The sequence below is a fragment of the Lichenostomus cassidix genome, chromosome 12, assembly GCF_008360975.1.
Source record: "Lichenostomus cassidix isolate B80296 chromosome 12, HeHo_3.0, whole genome shotgun sequence".
NCBI lineage: Eukaryota > Metazoa > Chordata > Aves > Passeriformes > Meliphagidae > Lichenostomus > Lichenostomus cassidix.
In genome coordinates this window covers 4523047-4538110 of record NC_139493.1, presented here as the reverse complement: position 1 = coordinate 4538110, position 15064 = coordinate 4523047, and the positions used below count along the sequence as shown (strand labels likewise).

The following is a 15064-nucleotide window of genomic DNA, read 5'->3' as shown; positions in this document are numbered from 1 at the left end:
CTGTGCTTGTTGGGGTGGGTTTTAGTTGTGCTTAAAGCTGCTAAGGCAGGTAAGGGCTTTATGCTGGCAGAGAGGATTTGAGCTTGCCCCGTGACCACCTCGGCACCTGCTGGCTCCCCAACACAGCTGGGGACTCTGCTCAGGCACACCAGGGTGTTTGTGGCTTCTCCATGCTGGAACTCGAGCTCAGCCCTCCCATAAGGCTAAAAAGACTAAAAATCCCCCTCACCACAACAACAAATGTAGCAGCCCAAGGAGGAAGAATCCTGCTGGCTTTCCTTTCTCCACAAAAATGTACTGATGATGAAACAGAGCAGCATCCAAACTCACACAAAAATAGCCACTGGCCCACAAAATGTGATCCCCAAATAGTGATCAAGGCAAGCTGAGGCTTCCAGGGCTGACCAGCAGTATAAATGCCTGTCACCTCACCTTTCCCTGCACAACTCTTGCACGTAGCTCAGTGACAAAGCTCTGCCTGGTGTCCTGATCTGTCACACTCTGCACAGTCCAGGGAGCCCTCTGAGAAGGCAAAAGTGTAAGTTTAGCCAAAAGAACCTGCATATAAAACCCGTGGTATTTTTCACATCTGGAATATGAATGCAGAGGAGCTACAGAAGTATAAGCATTCTCCATGAAGCCAAAATGGGAAAGGATTTGGTTAAGTACCTGTTCAGGGGTCAATTTGAATAGGAACACAGGGCAAAAAGGTCCTTTCATGTGGCTGCAGTAACTACAGGACTTCTGGAAAAAACCTGAGAGGACAAATAGCATCCCTGGCAGGTAGGAGAGTGGTGTTATACCCTTTTTACAAAGAACAGGGAATGTAACCCAGTGTGGCTCAGAGTTCATCCCTGTATGCAAGGGTCACCCTACCACTGCCTCTAGCTGTTTCCTTAGCTTGAAGTGCTTCAAAAACTTGAGAAAACCAATTCCATTCAACCTCTTGCAGGGCTCTGAATATTTGGGTGACATTTGATGCTGTGTGTTCAGTCCTGCACTCACTGGACTCAGCCAGAGGTTTGAGTAGCTGAGAGCCAAAACTTCAGCACAAAAAGCAAAGTATTACACAACCCAACAAGGAAGAGCTGCAGGGCATTCTTTCAGCCATCTTGCTTCAATACTCCTCAAATTACCTCTAGCAAATTCCTGATGTTAAAATGTGAGAGTTGCCTTCTTCCTGCAGAGCTTCACCTCCCAGGGAGAACCCTCAGAGCAGTGAGTGGGGAGCAACAGGTCCCTGCATGTCCCCAGCAGTCTGGCTGTGACAAACTGTGGGCAGAGGAGAGAGGGAAGGGGCATTCCCTGTCCACTCCTCTGGCTGCCTGGTAGGATGAGAAGGACAAATCTCTTTTTACCCATTTTCACATCCCCACTTTCAGACACAGACACATGTCAGTGATGCTTTTCATAAAGAAAAGACAAGACAAAGCAACCACTAGGACACAGTAAGTTTGGGCAGAGACACAGTCACACTTTGTTTTGAAAAAAATCTCTTTTCACTTCAAGCCAGCCATTGGAGTATGGCAGCTGAACAGGCTGAATACAGCTGTTGTCAGAGCTGCTCCTCACCGAGCCTTTATTCCAGCCCTGGAGGGATGGGGTTTGCCTCCATGGGGATAAAGTGGAGAGGAAAGGCAGTCTGAGCTCCATGCTCTTTAGGTGGCTGGACTCCAAAAATAACATATACACAGCACAGGTGTAGCTGGATATTATTTACAGAGGAAGAAGAGAGCCAGGACTGTATCCCACCACATTCCTACAGGTCAGTAAAGGTGGGCAAATGAGGAGCAGTGATGCCTTTACCCCTGCACTCCCTAACTAGCCATGATCCATACATGCATCCATATGCAGTGACACCTGTGTCAGACACGTCACAGGGTGTTTACATCCATCATCCCCCCAAGACACATTCAAGCACTTGTACTTCTACCACTGCAAAGCTGCTCTCCCACTCCTGAGCCTACCTTAAAGCTAAATACCAACAGATCGCTTTAGGATTAAACAGGCACAGATGTCCTGTTAGCATGACTTTCCCATGGAAGTTGCGTCCTGATGGTTCTGGAGAGCTGTTTGCCCTGACCTGTGATATTCTCTGTATTGCAACACAGCAGGGAGAGGGAAGAGGCTGCTTTGAAATATTCCCCCTAATGTGGCAAACACACACAGTGACACTGAGAGTGGCACGCAGCACAAGTTCGCATGCGAGACAGAAATACAGACACGCAGAAATAAATAGCTGCCAGCAAAAACAGACCCGAAAAAGAGTGACACCACCCTCGCTGCAACTGGATACCACACTAACTGCAAGCACAGGGCTGTGTTTGCTCCCTGCAGGAAGGGGAGCTCCCCAATTGCTGCTCCAGGACTCACTGCAGCCCCCCAAGCAGCAATCTCTCTGCCATGCAAGGGACTATCACGTTACAAGCTGCCATTATTCAGTGACACAAACAGCAGAAAAAGCCACAGCCAGTCTCTCCCATGGGAGCATCGTGCTCCGAGTGCACAGGCAGAGAGGAGCTCTGTGCTCCCCACATCTCGAGCACAAGGATGGTGACAGCAAGAGGGACTCCGAGGGGCTGTGATGGGGGGGGCAGCCAGCTGCCAAAACACCATGAGACTGACTGATAAAACACATTCGGCACAGAAAATACCTCCCCCAGACCTGAGTTCAGGCACAGAGCCGGCACTTGGAAAGCAGCACGGGGCTCAGCTCAGAGCCAGCACAGGATCCTCCGAGCACCTTGGCAGCTCTGCCTCGATGCTCTCCATCCCAGCCGCCCCGCCGGGCAGCGAGCAGCTCTGCGAGCGAACGCATCACAGTGTTCCGAGGATAACCCAGGACCAGCAGCAGGGTTTTTTTACCTGGTAGACATCGCGGAGGCCACACCAGGCTCGCAGCGCCTGCCGGCACGCCCGCAGCCTGGCCGCGTACCACCTCCGCAGCGCTGCCACCGTCACCGTCCACACGAAGCGGCTGCCGCTGAACAGCAGGTCCTCCACGCCGCACATGAACACCGAAGCCATGAGCTGCTCCGCTCCGCCGGGCGCGCCGAGCCCGTCCCGTCCCGTCCCGCCCGGCTCTGCCTCGCTCAGACGGCTGGCATGAGGCTGCCCGGCTTTATAGGGCGGGCAGGGCTGCTGCACAGAGCCAGGGTCAAGCCTTCGAACAAACTCCTCTTTCACGGCGCTTCCTGGGCAGATTCCCAGGCATGCCCCGGCTCCTGACGCCCAGCCAGCGGCTGCAGTAGCTCAGCCCTACCAGCAGCTCACACAGCAGCCTTGTCCTTAGCGGCTTATATAAAGCTCTGTTAAGCTCCAGTAGCTACCACTATGTTTACTAATTAAATTTTAACCCTTTTGCCATGTGCGCTGACAACAAGCCCATTTAGATGCCGCGGGAGGAGAGGAAGGCGCTCGCCGGCGTTCAGCGCTGCCGCACTTGAGCGAGCTGGGCAGGCGCTCCACACACGAATAAACGCTATCTGCCTCCAACACCTCATTATCTGCTATACAGGGAACAAAGCTGTCATCGTTTTCTCCCGGCTGAGCCCGTGCTCAAATTATACACTAGAAATCCCACTTGAAAAAGGCACTTCTGGGAACCAGCAAGTGGAGAAAGGAGGGGGTGGGGGGGGGAGAAATCAGTCCTGCAGAAATGGAATCATAGAATACCTTGGAAGAGACCTCGAAGTCGATCTCGTTCCACCCCCTGTCATGGGCAGGAACACCTTCCACTAGACCAGGCTGCTCCAAGTCCCGTCCTACCTGGCTTTGAACACAACTTATGCCAGAGCCTGACCACCTGCATAGTAAAATAGTAAAACTTCTCTTCCAGCTCTGATTGTGGCAAATTCCCACAGCACTGAGCCAGCCCTCTGTTCAACGCTTCCCCCTTGGTTGTTGCACCGTATGGGTAAAACACCCAAAACGTGCTGAAGAGGTGATTTGCTCTACTCTAACTCCATTAACACAGCACTTGCTGCATGAGAAAAACAAAGCCGGGCATTGTAGCCAAGCTCTTCACAAACACTTCACAGTAAATAAACACTGAAGTAATAACCCAGGAGAGACTCCAGCCTTGCCTTGAGCCAGTTTGCAGTTAGGCAGCACCCTGCCCTTCTGGGGCCGAAAGTGTTAATGCTCCCAATTCGAGAGCTCTTCCCCATTACAAGCTAAGGGAGGGTGGAAGAAAGGGGATGATTACTCTTTTTAAGACCCCCACTCAGAGGATTTGACACTTCCTAAGCTTTTCGGGACAGAAGCTGCAGGGAGCCCAACATGCCATCATCAGCACCTTGCTGAAGAAACGATTAAAATAGCAGATTTTTGGCTAAAATCATCAGCAAGATTGATCTGCAAGAGTAAACTCCTGTGCAATGCAATGAATGGAAAGGGGCAGGAGCAGCTTGCATACAGGCTAGATGGGAGAGCTAAATCCCATGGCATTGCTGGCACTGCCTGCCTGTCCCAAACAGTGCTCACAGGAGGAAAACACCTGTGTGCCCACAGCACAGCACAAGTATTCACAAACCCCACTTCATTCCTTATTAATCAGCCTTCTCCGTGCTGCAGGAGCTCCGCTGAGGCAGCTGGGTGATGTAATTCTGCAGACAGATGACTGCCTGCCTGTTGGAGACAGGCTCTGGACCTGTGTCTACCAGATCACACTTTTCCCTTTCGTGCAGAACAGAGTGAAAGCAGCCCTGCTCCTCCTGGTGCTGGTGTCCCTTGGCTGCACTGTTGCCAGGGAGTTTCAGTCCCTCCAGTTCTTGTTTTCACGTGGGGAAAACAACAACCATTTTTCAAAGCAGCTGCTACAAGGTGAGCTGAAGCAGACAAGGATATGGCTTCCTGAGACAAGCAAAGATTTGGGCTTTCTATTGAAATCCAGCATTCATATTCCCACTCCAAGGATTTTATCATCCATGGAACTACTTTAGAACCTGTAGCCACAAAAAACTCTTCCTCCTCCTCCAGTGTTGCCCACCACTGTGTTTAGAGGATTTTGACAGCATCCCACATGTACTGCATAGAAAAAGTTTCCCTCTTCCACTGGGAGAGAGTGGTGACAAATATCCATAGGGTTATTCCAATATCCTGGGCCAGTACCAGTGCCAGGCTTGGCACTGGGGAATTGCCACTCCCTCACAGAACACTGCTTTGGAGAAGAATCAGCCAGGAAAATCTCCAATGGCATCCGTGTACTGTGGTCAAGTCATACCCAAATTTAAACACAGAGATAAAAAAATCCAGTTTTCAAGTGCCCTTTCTAAAAGGAGAGAAAAGGAGCTTTGTAGCTAAAGAAAAAGTGCAGGGAACAGCCCTGTCCTGTGCCAGGAAAATCCAACAAACCCACTAGGAAAAGTTTACATGATTTTGTGTTGTGCCTGCTGCCCTCAGTGACTTTTTGTTTTGCCTTTTTTCCCCCCCAGTATTGCCTAACTAGATTGAAAAATAAGGATGATGAGGATTTTCTCCTTTAACAGAGCACAAGGATTTTGTGGGAGTTTTTTGGGGGTTTTTTTATGTTTTTTCATGGTCTATGATCTATGGTATCTTTCCGCTGAACTTACATGTTCTGCACAGTTATTCCTCATGCTTCATAAGTTCCTGTGAGCCTCAGCAGTTGCCTCAAATGCTCCATCTCAGAAAGCAGAGCCACAGGTACTGAGGCTTTCTCTCCTCAGTGCTTCCAGCTGCTTTTCCCATCAGTATTCCCATGACCTTGTGCAGGTTTTTTTCTCCTACAGTGCAGTTACAGCTCCATGGGTAGGCTGGAGCAAGGCAAGAATCTTTTCCTCACCCTTACTCAGAGTACATGGACTTCTAGTCCAGTCTCAGGAATAGAAACTTCACCCATTTTTTCATCCTTTGACAGATGAAGTAGGTGATAAAAGAAGTAAGAATCAAGTGCCATCTGGACACTTCACCCTCCCAGCTGACCCAAGTACATGGTGCTCTGTCCCTTGAACCTGGATAGTGCTAAACACCCACAGAACAAAACACAGCAAAGAAAGTTTGTGATGCAAAAAGCATCTAAATGCAATTTAGGATAATTTGGTGGGGTTTATATGCAGCTGATGAATTATCCATTCATGTCAGTCTTAGCCTTTTATTGACTTCCACTTTAAGGACCTGATTGCAAGAGGGCTGGTTTGAAATACCTAAATAACACCCAGGCTCCTTAGAGTCAGAACAGAAAACAAAATTCAGCTAGGGAAAGCCAGCAGGATAAATACCCAGGTGGTTTCCAAAGGCTGCCCCATCCAGATTTCTATTCTGTGAGGAAAAGGAGGGGGAGAGAGAGAGAGGGAGCTCTCAGAAAATGTCTTTGTAGATATATGTCCCACTGTCAGGGGAACACAAGAGACAGCTACTGCAGATCTGTTTGATGTGCAGTCATATGAACAGCACAGCACTCAGTGCTGATAAGGAATGAGCCTACACAACAGTGATCTGAGGAGAATGCCACTTGAAAAGGCAACAGAAAACCTGACGTGTGGCAGACTCATGCTTCTCCCCATATTATTGACTGTAGATCCAGAATAATGAGTAATAGAAAGAACAAAGGTTTGCTACCAACACAATAGGAAAAAATGATCCCGAGTGGATTCCCAGGCTTCTTTCTGTTATCTCCTATGCCAAAATTAATGGAACAAGGCTTAGCTGAATTCCTGCTCCTCTTTTCAAAGTCAGTGATATGAAGTTCACATGAACAGAGAATTCATCTGCCTGTGAGGCCAGAGGAAAAGAGCATCAATCTGCTTTTAAATCTACAATACAGTATTGCTCCTAGATAGGTCTTTTGATTAGGCATACAGGAAAGGACACACACACACACCAAGTCCTGAGTGATAGCTAATGAAATTAAAGCTTTGATCATTTTAGGTCTCTGAACCTTCCACAATGAAAGGTGAGTTATTGTGCAGATGCACAAAATGCCTAATTCTGCAGGCTTGCTGTCCTAACCAGAGCTTTAAAACATGCTTTAATCCATAATTTGCATTTATATTGACTACACGTGATTGTAGCCAATCGTTGTCCTCTGAATTCCCATCAGGAACCAGCTGCAATCCCACTTCATCCCACTCCACCCAGACATGTTTCTCCTTTCTGTACAAATCTGTGCAGATTTGCATCAAAATCTTCCCATTTTGCTCAAGTTAGAAGCCTACAGCACACAGTTACACTTCCTTTAAAGACAAATTTAAGCATTGCTTAAAGGTGCTGTTTTATAGGGGGTTTCATGAGCATGAACAACAGGATTACTTGGGAATTAGGACTTTCAGACAATGCTGAAGGCTGCATATCCCCCACAACTTTATTTTTTAAATTCCTGTCATGAACCAAGCCTGTCAAGCTGGGAGCATTAATGCAATTAACCCCAAATAAAGATGAAGTGACTTTTCAAAAATCGGTTTTGCTACACTCTGGCCCTTAATTACCAACTTAAATACAAAGTGAAATGCAGACATTGGGCACTCTCTCTTTGATGTTCTAACCTCTCAATACATAAGATGCTTAAGCAGCAGCACCAGTGCACAGGATAAATCTGTAATCCAACCTGCCCTGATCAAGAGCTTTTGAACCAAGATTCAACTTCTGGTAAAAGTGTTTGCAAATCAATTGGGTTCCTTGAGAGTATATTTAAAAATAGCTATAATGTGCTTCTAACTAACTACTTAATCCTTTGTATTAGCACAAATCTGGGGACCTCTCAGAAATTAATTCTACAATTCCACAAAGATTTATTTACTGTCATTCACGTTATCAAACTTTAATTTAGAAGGAATGAAAGGGCCATGCTACTCTCCTTTAAAACAACAGCATCCAGTGTAGGTATTTATTTATCAGGTTCTACACCAGGAACTTCAATTCCCAGCTTTTTACCCACTGAGCTGCACCAACATCAAGTGCCTGATGTAGCTGAAAGTCACAAAACTACACCCAAAATGATCCACATTAGGGAGATGGTACCTAATGCTCTCCTCTCTGGATGAGGCACAGCCTCTAATAAGCTTATTTAACAGCAGCTTTACATCTTTCCAAATGAGGTGCTGATGTTTTCCCTCCTCTCACAGAGCCTGGGCTGTACTATATTGCTCTACACTAATGACATAAACATAACACTGTGACAAACACATTTTTAAAGATGAACAGCCACTGTGCCAGAAACACGAATTTCCTGCAGCCTGGATCCCATAGTAAACTAATTAGCACTTCACATCAGAAATGAAGTGCCACAGTCTTTTAACTTTATAAATGATTAAGCAGCTGCTGTCTGATTCCTCAAACAGCAAATTTCATACCTGCCATACCTACAACTCCAAAATCAGGTCAGGTTCAAAACAAGTAGCAGATGCTCCAGTTTCACAAGTCAGGCTTTATCATCTTGCACTACCACGCTATCACCAAAAGAACAGCATCACCCAGTTCTCAGAACACAAACCTAGTTCCTCCAGCACCCTAGGGCCACTGCAGCAGGGCTGTAATTTGGCTTCAGTGAAACCTCACGTGCCCAAAACACACACAATCAGGTGGGGGATGTTCAAGGAGCCTACGTGAGGTTTGGCAGCAGAGAGCAGGACTTCTAATGCAGGTCACTGTTAATATATACCTGCATACAATTTGTATTTAAATTTGTATAAACCTGGATTTCTAAGGTGGGACAAGTTTCCAGCCTCAAAGTCAGTTTGCACCAAAAAAATGCACAATAAAGGGACACACCATCCCAGAGTTGTGGGAAAAGAAGGATGAGGAAATGGGAGAAAAAAACTTGATCTCCAGCTGGAAGAGGATTTGTTTTTATCACTCGAAACAGTCTGTGAGTGCTTTCCAACTACACATTTATGTCCTTTCTCAGCAGCATGGGTGATGACCAGCAGAGCAGGATGGGGACTTGCAGGGAGGCTGACATCTACCCAGTGACCAGCACCACTCTCTGCACCCCTCTGGGCACAGAGACCTGCCCAGGGACAGTACAGGATGTGACACTGCCTTCCCTGCTCCAGGATGGGGCAGGAGCCTGGAAAACCACCCTCTTGTTCTCTGCCTCGTGGGAAGGGCTTCCTCCTCAAGGAAAACTTCATCAGGAGGGGAGAGTCATCACCGGTGCCATGGGAAATCATCCTGCACTTGGTGCTACTCCCAAGTCACATCTGGAGGAAACGAGAGATCAAAGAGCACAGGGTGGAAATGTGGAGCATCCTCAGAGCTCCAGGGAGAGCAGCAGTGCTGCCTTCACAGAGAGGGCTTCACCCAGAGCCTCCCTGGGACTGAGCTGCTGGGGGAAATGATTCAGCCCTGCCAGAGGGAGGACACCCCGACCCCCAGCTCAGGGCTATCTGTCTGGGAAGCATCCATGGGAAGTGATGGCATAGGGGAGAGAGGCTGTTGCTGCCTTTGGAAGCTGTGGTAGAAAAGGCAGTTTCTCTCCAAGCTGCTGATTTCACCTTCCCAAAGGTGCTGATTTCACCTCACTGCTTCCCAGCTAGGTCCCAGCCCAGCAGCAGGTCACTCTCACTCCCATGCAGGCTGTGCTGTGCCTCCTACCCCAATAACCAGCCCTCAGAGATGATCCCCAAGCTTGAGAGAGGACACAGACCCTCCAAAGAGAGACTGAGACCCTGCAGAGCAGAAAGACAAGTAGCTGTCACACTCCCTGAAAATAAATTACAGGAAGAGACAAACACAGGTTTACTCTCTACACCTCCAATCTCAGCAGTCTCATACCTCCATCTCACCCCAACTGGCAGGGCTGTAATAAAGTGCACAAAATACTTTCAGCATCCTAGTTTTGGAGGCAGAACTGTAAGAGCTTCTGTGCACTGACACACCATGCTGACAACATTTCTACCTCTTGTGCCCAATTATTCAGGTGAGTCAGTAGAGTCCCTTCACCTCCCACCCAGACCTGCTGCAGCTTCCCAGCAGCTGGAGCAATGCCAAATCCCTCTCTGTGGCTGGACTCTCCTGTCCATCACTTTACTGGAGCCATGAAATGCTTCAGGGTCTTATCAGAGCTTCAAAGTCTGGAGAGCTAAGGGCTGGAGTTCCAGGCAGGTGACACATCCAGCCTCACCGGTTTGTCCCACACCTGCCCGGCAGCAGGAGGGTTTCTTGCCCAGCTCTGGTCACTCAGATGGACACTGTGCTCCCCAACAGGTGCCACACCTGCTCAGCTTCCCTCAGGCACTGGTCCGGGATGGATGCTGCCACTGCCCTGCTAATGTCCCAGGCAAAAATGGGGCAGCGTCTCCTTCATTTGGAGTCGTCAAGGAGTATTAAAGGGAGCCTGGAGAAGCCAGGTAATTACTTCTGGATGAAGTATTTCACAGTAGATGGAAGTACGTGAGGAGCGTGAAAAGCCACGGCTGCCCCAGCTTTATGATTGTTTTATAGCCTCGTTAATCTGTGGCAAATGGGGCAGAATTACTACATAACCTAAATACTGGTCAGAGATCTATGGCTCTGTAAGAGGAAGCATAAATGAGATAGTAAAGTTTCAGCATTTCACATGATATATAAGGACACAGAGGCAAAAATAAGAACCCAAACCTACCAGTTTCCTGACAAGAATCTTTTAAAGAGTGAGAATAAGTGATATCTAGCTCTTATAATTATATCCTCAGTGCATTCATTCTCTTAGGATGAGTAACTCGGGATGCTGTAGCCTGCAGAAAAGTCATGACTCACAGCAATGCTCTGCCCTTGATTAGACTTCATGGGTCATGCCCAGCCCAGGAAAGGTGTGCACCTATGAAAGGACTTGCCCTTGCCCATGTACTGCTCATATGAGAGTTTAGATCACTGCATCCCATCAAACATGAACCTAGATGACATCTTGGGTGTCTTTGTGCTTCTCCCTATCCCCAGTTCCAGGCCACAAACCCAGCAGAGCAGGATTCATTTCTGTGCCCATTCAGCATTTGGCACACCAGAGCACTAATTCTGATAAAAGCATTCCATCAAAATGCTTATTTAAAGTAACCCACCTCCCTGGCAGGGATGAGGGCAGCAGCTGATGCTCTCCCAGGGCCACCAGCACTCACTCCATGTCCCCAAGGTCCAGCCCCACCACTCCAGCATGCTCATGAGAATGGTCCTGCTGGCATTTTTATCTGGGAATTGATCCTGCACAACCTGAAGACAACAGATCTCGCTGCACCTGCCACAGGTGAGGTAAGTTCAGATCCTTTCGAGACAGAGCTGTGTATTTTCCCAGACAGTTTCTGCCAGGGGAGAATCACCAAGCAGTGGAAAGAGAGAGCACTGATAAATAGAAGAGGCAAAATAAATTGGTACTGTAAGTCTATATAACAAATTGCCAGCACTTTTGGTGCTAAGGACTGATGTTTTGTGTAAGCACAGGTCTGCTGCAATTATGCTTCTCAAGCTAGGAAACACAAAAACAACATTTCACAATGTCTCATCTGTTGCTACAACAATTAGTGCCTCATTTTATTAACAAAGTACCTGTACAGTGCTCATTTACCAGCTCTGGACAAATAAATGGGCAATAACCATCTATAATTTGAAAGGAGGCAGGTGGGGATGTTTTGTTGTTAGACCAGATGAGCTCTGGTGTAAAGCATCTCTCGAAGGTAAGTATGATATTCACTGATTCTGGGTTTCTGGGTGTTTTCCTGTGGAGAAGGAAACAAGTTGAGCATTGGCATTTTCCCAGAGAGGGGTCACATCGTGGCTGCGGGGTGCAAGCAGCAGCTGATCCAGAGGAGAAGGAGAAAGAGCAGCCACTGAAAGGATGTTTTCATCCTCAGAAGGCGTCCAAAACAAACAACCAGCATGCCATGGGCTCCATCCAAAGCCCATTGAAATCAGTGGAAAGCCTCCAGCTGCCCTCAATGGGCTCCTGGGGAGGCCGGGAATGCCTCAGGAGCCCCAAGTGCTGCCCCACCAACAAACACAGCCCCCCCAGGGGGGACTCTGCACCTCCTGCAGCTCCTCCTGCCACTGCTGCTCTGTTCTTCTCAGCCCCAGCGCGCGTTTTGCAGTCATTAGCTATTCAAACCATCCAAAATTATATTTTTTCAAATTATAGATATATCTATCTATATCCATATCTATCTATATCTATATCTATATCATCTATATCTATCTACCTACCTATATATATATAAAACCAGATTTTTTTCTACCCAGCCCCAGGAGTACAGGAACACACACACAGGTCATGAATCCATTACCTTCAACATCTGCACTAAAAGCCTGACCCATAACTTTCTGTGCTACTCAAGGGTTCTCTTCCAGAGCCACCACACAGGTCAGTCCTACTGCAGTTGTCACCCTTGTGTTTGCCCTGGAGCTTTCAGTAGCTGGACAAGAAATCTGCACTGATACTACAGAAATCCCAAGCTCCTCTCACCAAGACAGGTCAAGTCAAGACAACACATTTTTCACGTTCAAGCCAAGTAAATCTCCTTCAAAAGCAAGGAGCTCTGATCCAATTTTCCCTCCCTTTTTAGAAAAAAAAAAAAAAAATATCACCAAAAGTCCTGACGGCAGCAGCAGTATGAGATGGGAGGGATACTCCCGCAGGGTGGGAGCAGTGACGTTGGGAAATGTCACAAACAATGAGAAAGGAAGCGGGAGGGAAAGGCGGAGGGGATGGCTGGGATGGCCACGGTGGCTGTGGCCCTTGCTGAATCAGCCCACTGAGGTCACCAGGACCTCACCCCTGCGGGAAACAGGGTGAGGTGTTGGGCAGGGAGCTCTGTCCCTGCCAGGTGAGGCTCACCCACACCTCAGCCCATTCTCACAGCCCCCCCGGCCAGCACATCTGTCCCCACAGCTGGTGGCCACAGATCCAGCGGGAAAAGCTGTCCAACCTATTATCCCAGTGTTTCCAAGGTGCAGGGGTGGAGGTGTTACCTCAGCCCACTACTCAGTCACTCATTTTGTAGCTAACTGGGGAGAACAAAAGGGGAAAGGTGATGGGAAAGCCCATTTTGCCAAAGGACTGTTGATAAAACAAACTGTTCAAACTCAATATTGTTCGGATCCAATGTTTTGTTCTGCTTTTTAACTCCTTAAACTTTTCCCTCATCACCTTGGAAAAAGGGAAGCAGAACAGACATGCTGAGAGTGGAGCTTTAGCCCAGCCAGGCTCCCCACAGTTTCCTAATCTCACTTCTGGCCCTCCTGCAACAGCCTGAACTCCCCAATGGGGGTCAATCTGAGACCATTCATGCACTTGAAAAAGTTATTCCTGCTGTAATGGCCACAAATGAGAACTCTGCATTTGCTAACAATTATCCCAGGCAATAACTTCTGTCTCCCCCTTGCACTTCAAATGGAAACAATGCAGGAACTGAGCAGTACCTGTTGGCAGAGAAATATTTAAATAGATGGATAAGAAGGGCCGAAATGGCTTCCTAAAAGAAAAATTCCCATTGCTTCCCTCTCCCCACCCCTCTTGGGATGTAAAGCAGACTTGAAAACTGCCCTTGCCATTATCAGAGCTGTGATTCAATCAGCCTTTCATGGTCCTAATTAACGGGTATTTGTTTTCATGGGTGTGATTCCTCATTTGCCAAGACTGCAGAATTATAATGCATTTTTCCCTTCCTCCTTGGAGAGGAGATGAGAACTCAGCCAGGGAAAGGAAGCCATTTGGAGCAGGAAGAGGATGCTTGGAAGCAGAGCTGGGGTGCTCATATTGGGCAATTTTGGAGGTCAGAGGATCAAACTGGCTTTATTTTTTCTTTTTTAAGTCTGCTGTTCTCATTCACATTAATGGTCAAAATTGTAGCACAAAAGGCCCTTTGCCTGCCTGAGCAGGCCAGTCTGTCCTGCCCAGCTGCTCCTGGAGGATGCTTCCCAGGAACTCTGCTCCCATCCTGTGCACGTGGTTGGAAGGGGACAGGGGACATGGAGCCCAGAGAAACCAGAGCACCTGATCCTCCTCTTCCCACTGCTCTGCATCAGAAGGAAGAGCTTCCAGCTGCTGCTGACTGCTCCCTGCTACATCCAGTTTCATTCACTGCTGCCTCATCCTCCTGTTCCTCAAGGCAGGTAGCAGCCTTTGGGTGGGAAACACTCCAGGACTAGGGCTTTGGAGAGTAAAAAAAGCACTGCTGTAAGCTGAAAGGGGCTCCAATGTCCTACAGGCTGCCTGCAGAGACAATATTATGCTCCTCATGGGCACAGAGAGAGGGGACTGTCCCTCCCTGTCCTTCCCACCCTCCCCAGGCACTCAGTGGCATTGGCAGGACATGAGGACATGTGTTCTTTCTGCACAAACAGCAAGCCCCTCCAGCACACAACTAACCCACGGCTAGAATTCACACAGAAGGGGAAAATAAATCCTGGGGTTCGAAAACAAATCTACATCTTCAAATCCTCAGGGAGTTAAAAAAAATAAAAACATAAAAACAGCTACATGTAACATCCTTTCCCCTTCCCCTGCTGAACGTTAAATCAAACAATCCCTCCCCCCAGCAAGAACACAGCAGCCACTGGAATACAATTCTTGTTTCTGTATTGCTGAGTGATGCATTGGCCTTACAGCAGGTAAAATTGTAGCACAGCACCATCTGTTCCTCAATATGCTTGCTGCCAGCTTCCATCGCAGGGATTTACTCCCAGAGCCCTTCCAAGGCAGAGCTGAGCTGTTGGGCAGAGCATCTATCACAAGAGAAAGGGATCTGTCACCTGCCCACTACATATTTGGGACATAACCTACTCAAAGGTGGGGACAGAACATTTATTTTCTGTCATACAGCACAGGCTCACAGTGCCAGCTCCAGTGAATAGCCCTTGATGATGCTACACATCCTTGAAATATTGCAGGGGAAGGCACATTTTCCAGCTGTTTGTGCCTTGTGCCAGAGCACATTCAGATCAGCAATTTCTCTTCTAAATATTCTGAGGGTTGCTGCAAATTTTTCCACTATGGTAGAGTGGAAGGAGAAAAGCAGCCAAGAGTTGCACATCTTCAGATTGAAAAGAAAGGGACTTGTACACAAGCACTTGTGGAAGCCTCAGACATCAGTCAGTCAGCTTCCAGCTTCTCGTGGGTATTGGTTTCAGGCAGATCTCA

The 15064-nt window shown here is 47.9% G+C and overlaps 1 protein-coding gene across 4 annotated transcripts in view; it reads right to left on the bottom strand.

Annotated features, from left to right (window-relative positions):
- The window catches only part of FRMD4B (FERM domain containing 4B), a 120215-nt gene that overhangs the window by 72815 nt on the left and 32336 nt on the right, over positions 1-15064 (bottom strand). The window contains exon 1 of one of the 4 annotated variants that reach the window (XM_085072318.1): positions 2866-3117. The exons of the other annotated variants lie outside the window; for them this stretch is intronic. Within the exon in view, the coding sequence (XP_084928444.1) occupies positions 2866-3027 (162 nt within the window). The 5' untranslated portion in view covers positions 3028-3117. Of the gene's footprint in view, positions 1-2865; positions 3118-15064 lie in introns of those variants that run through there. 4 annotated transcript variants of the gene reach the window in all.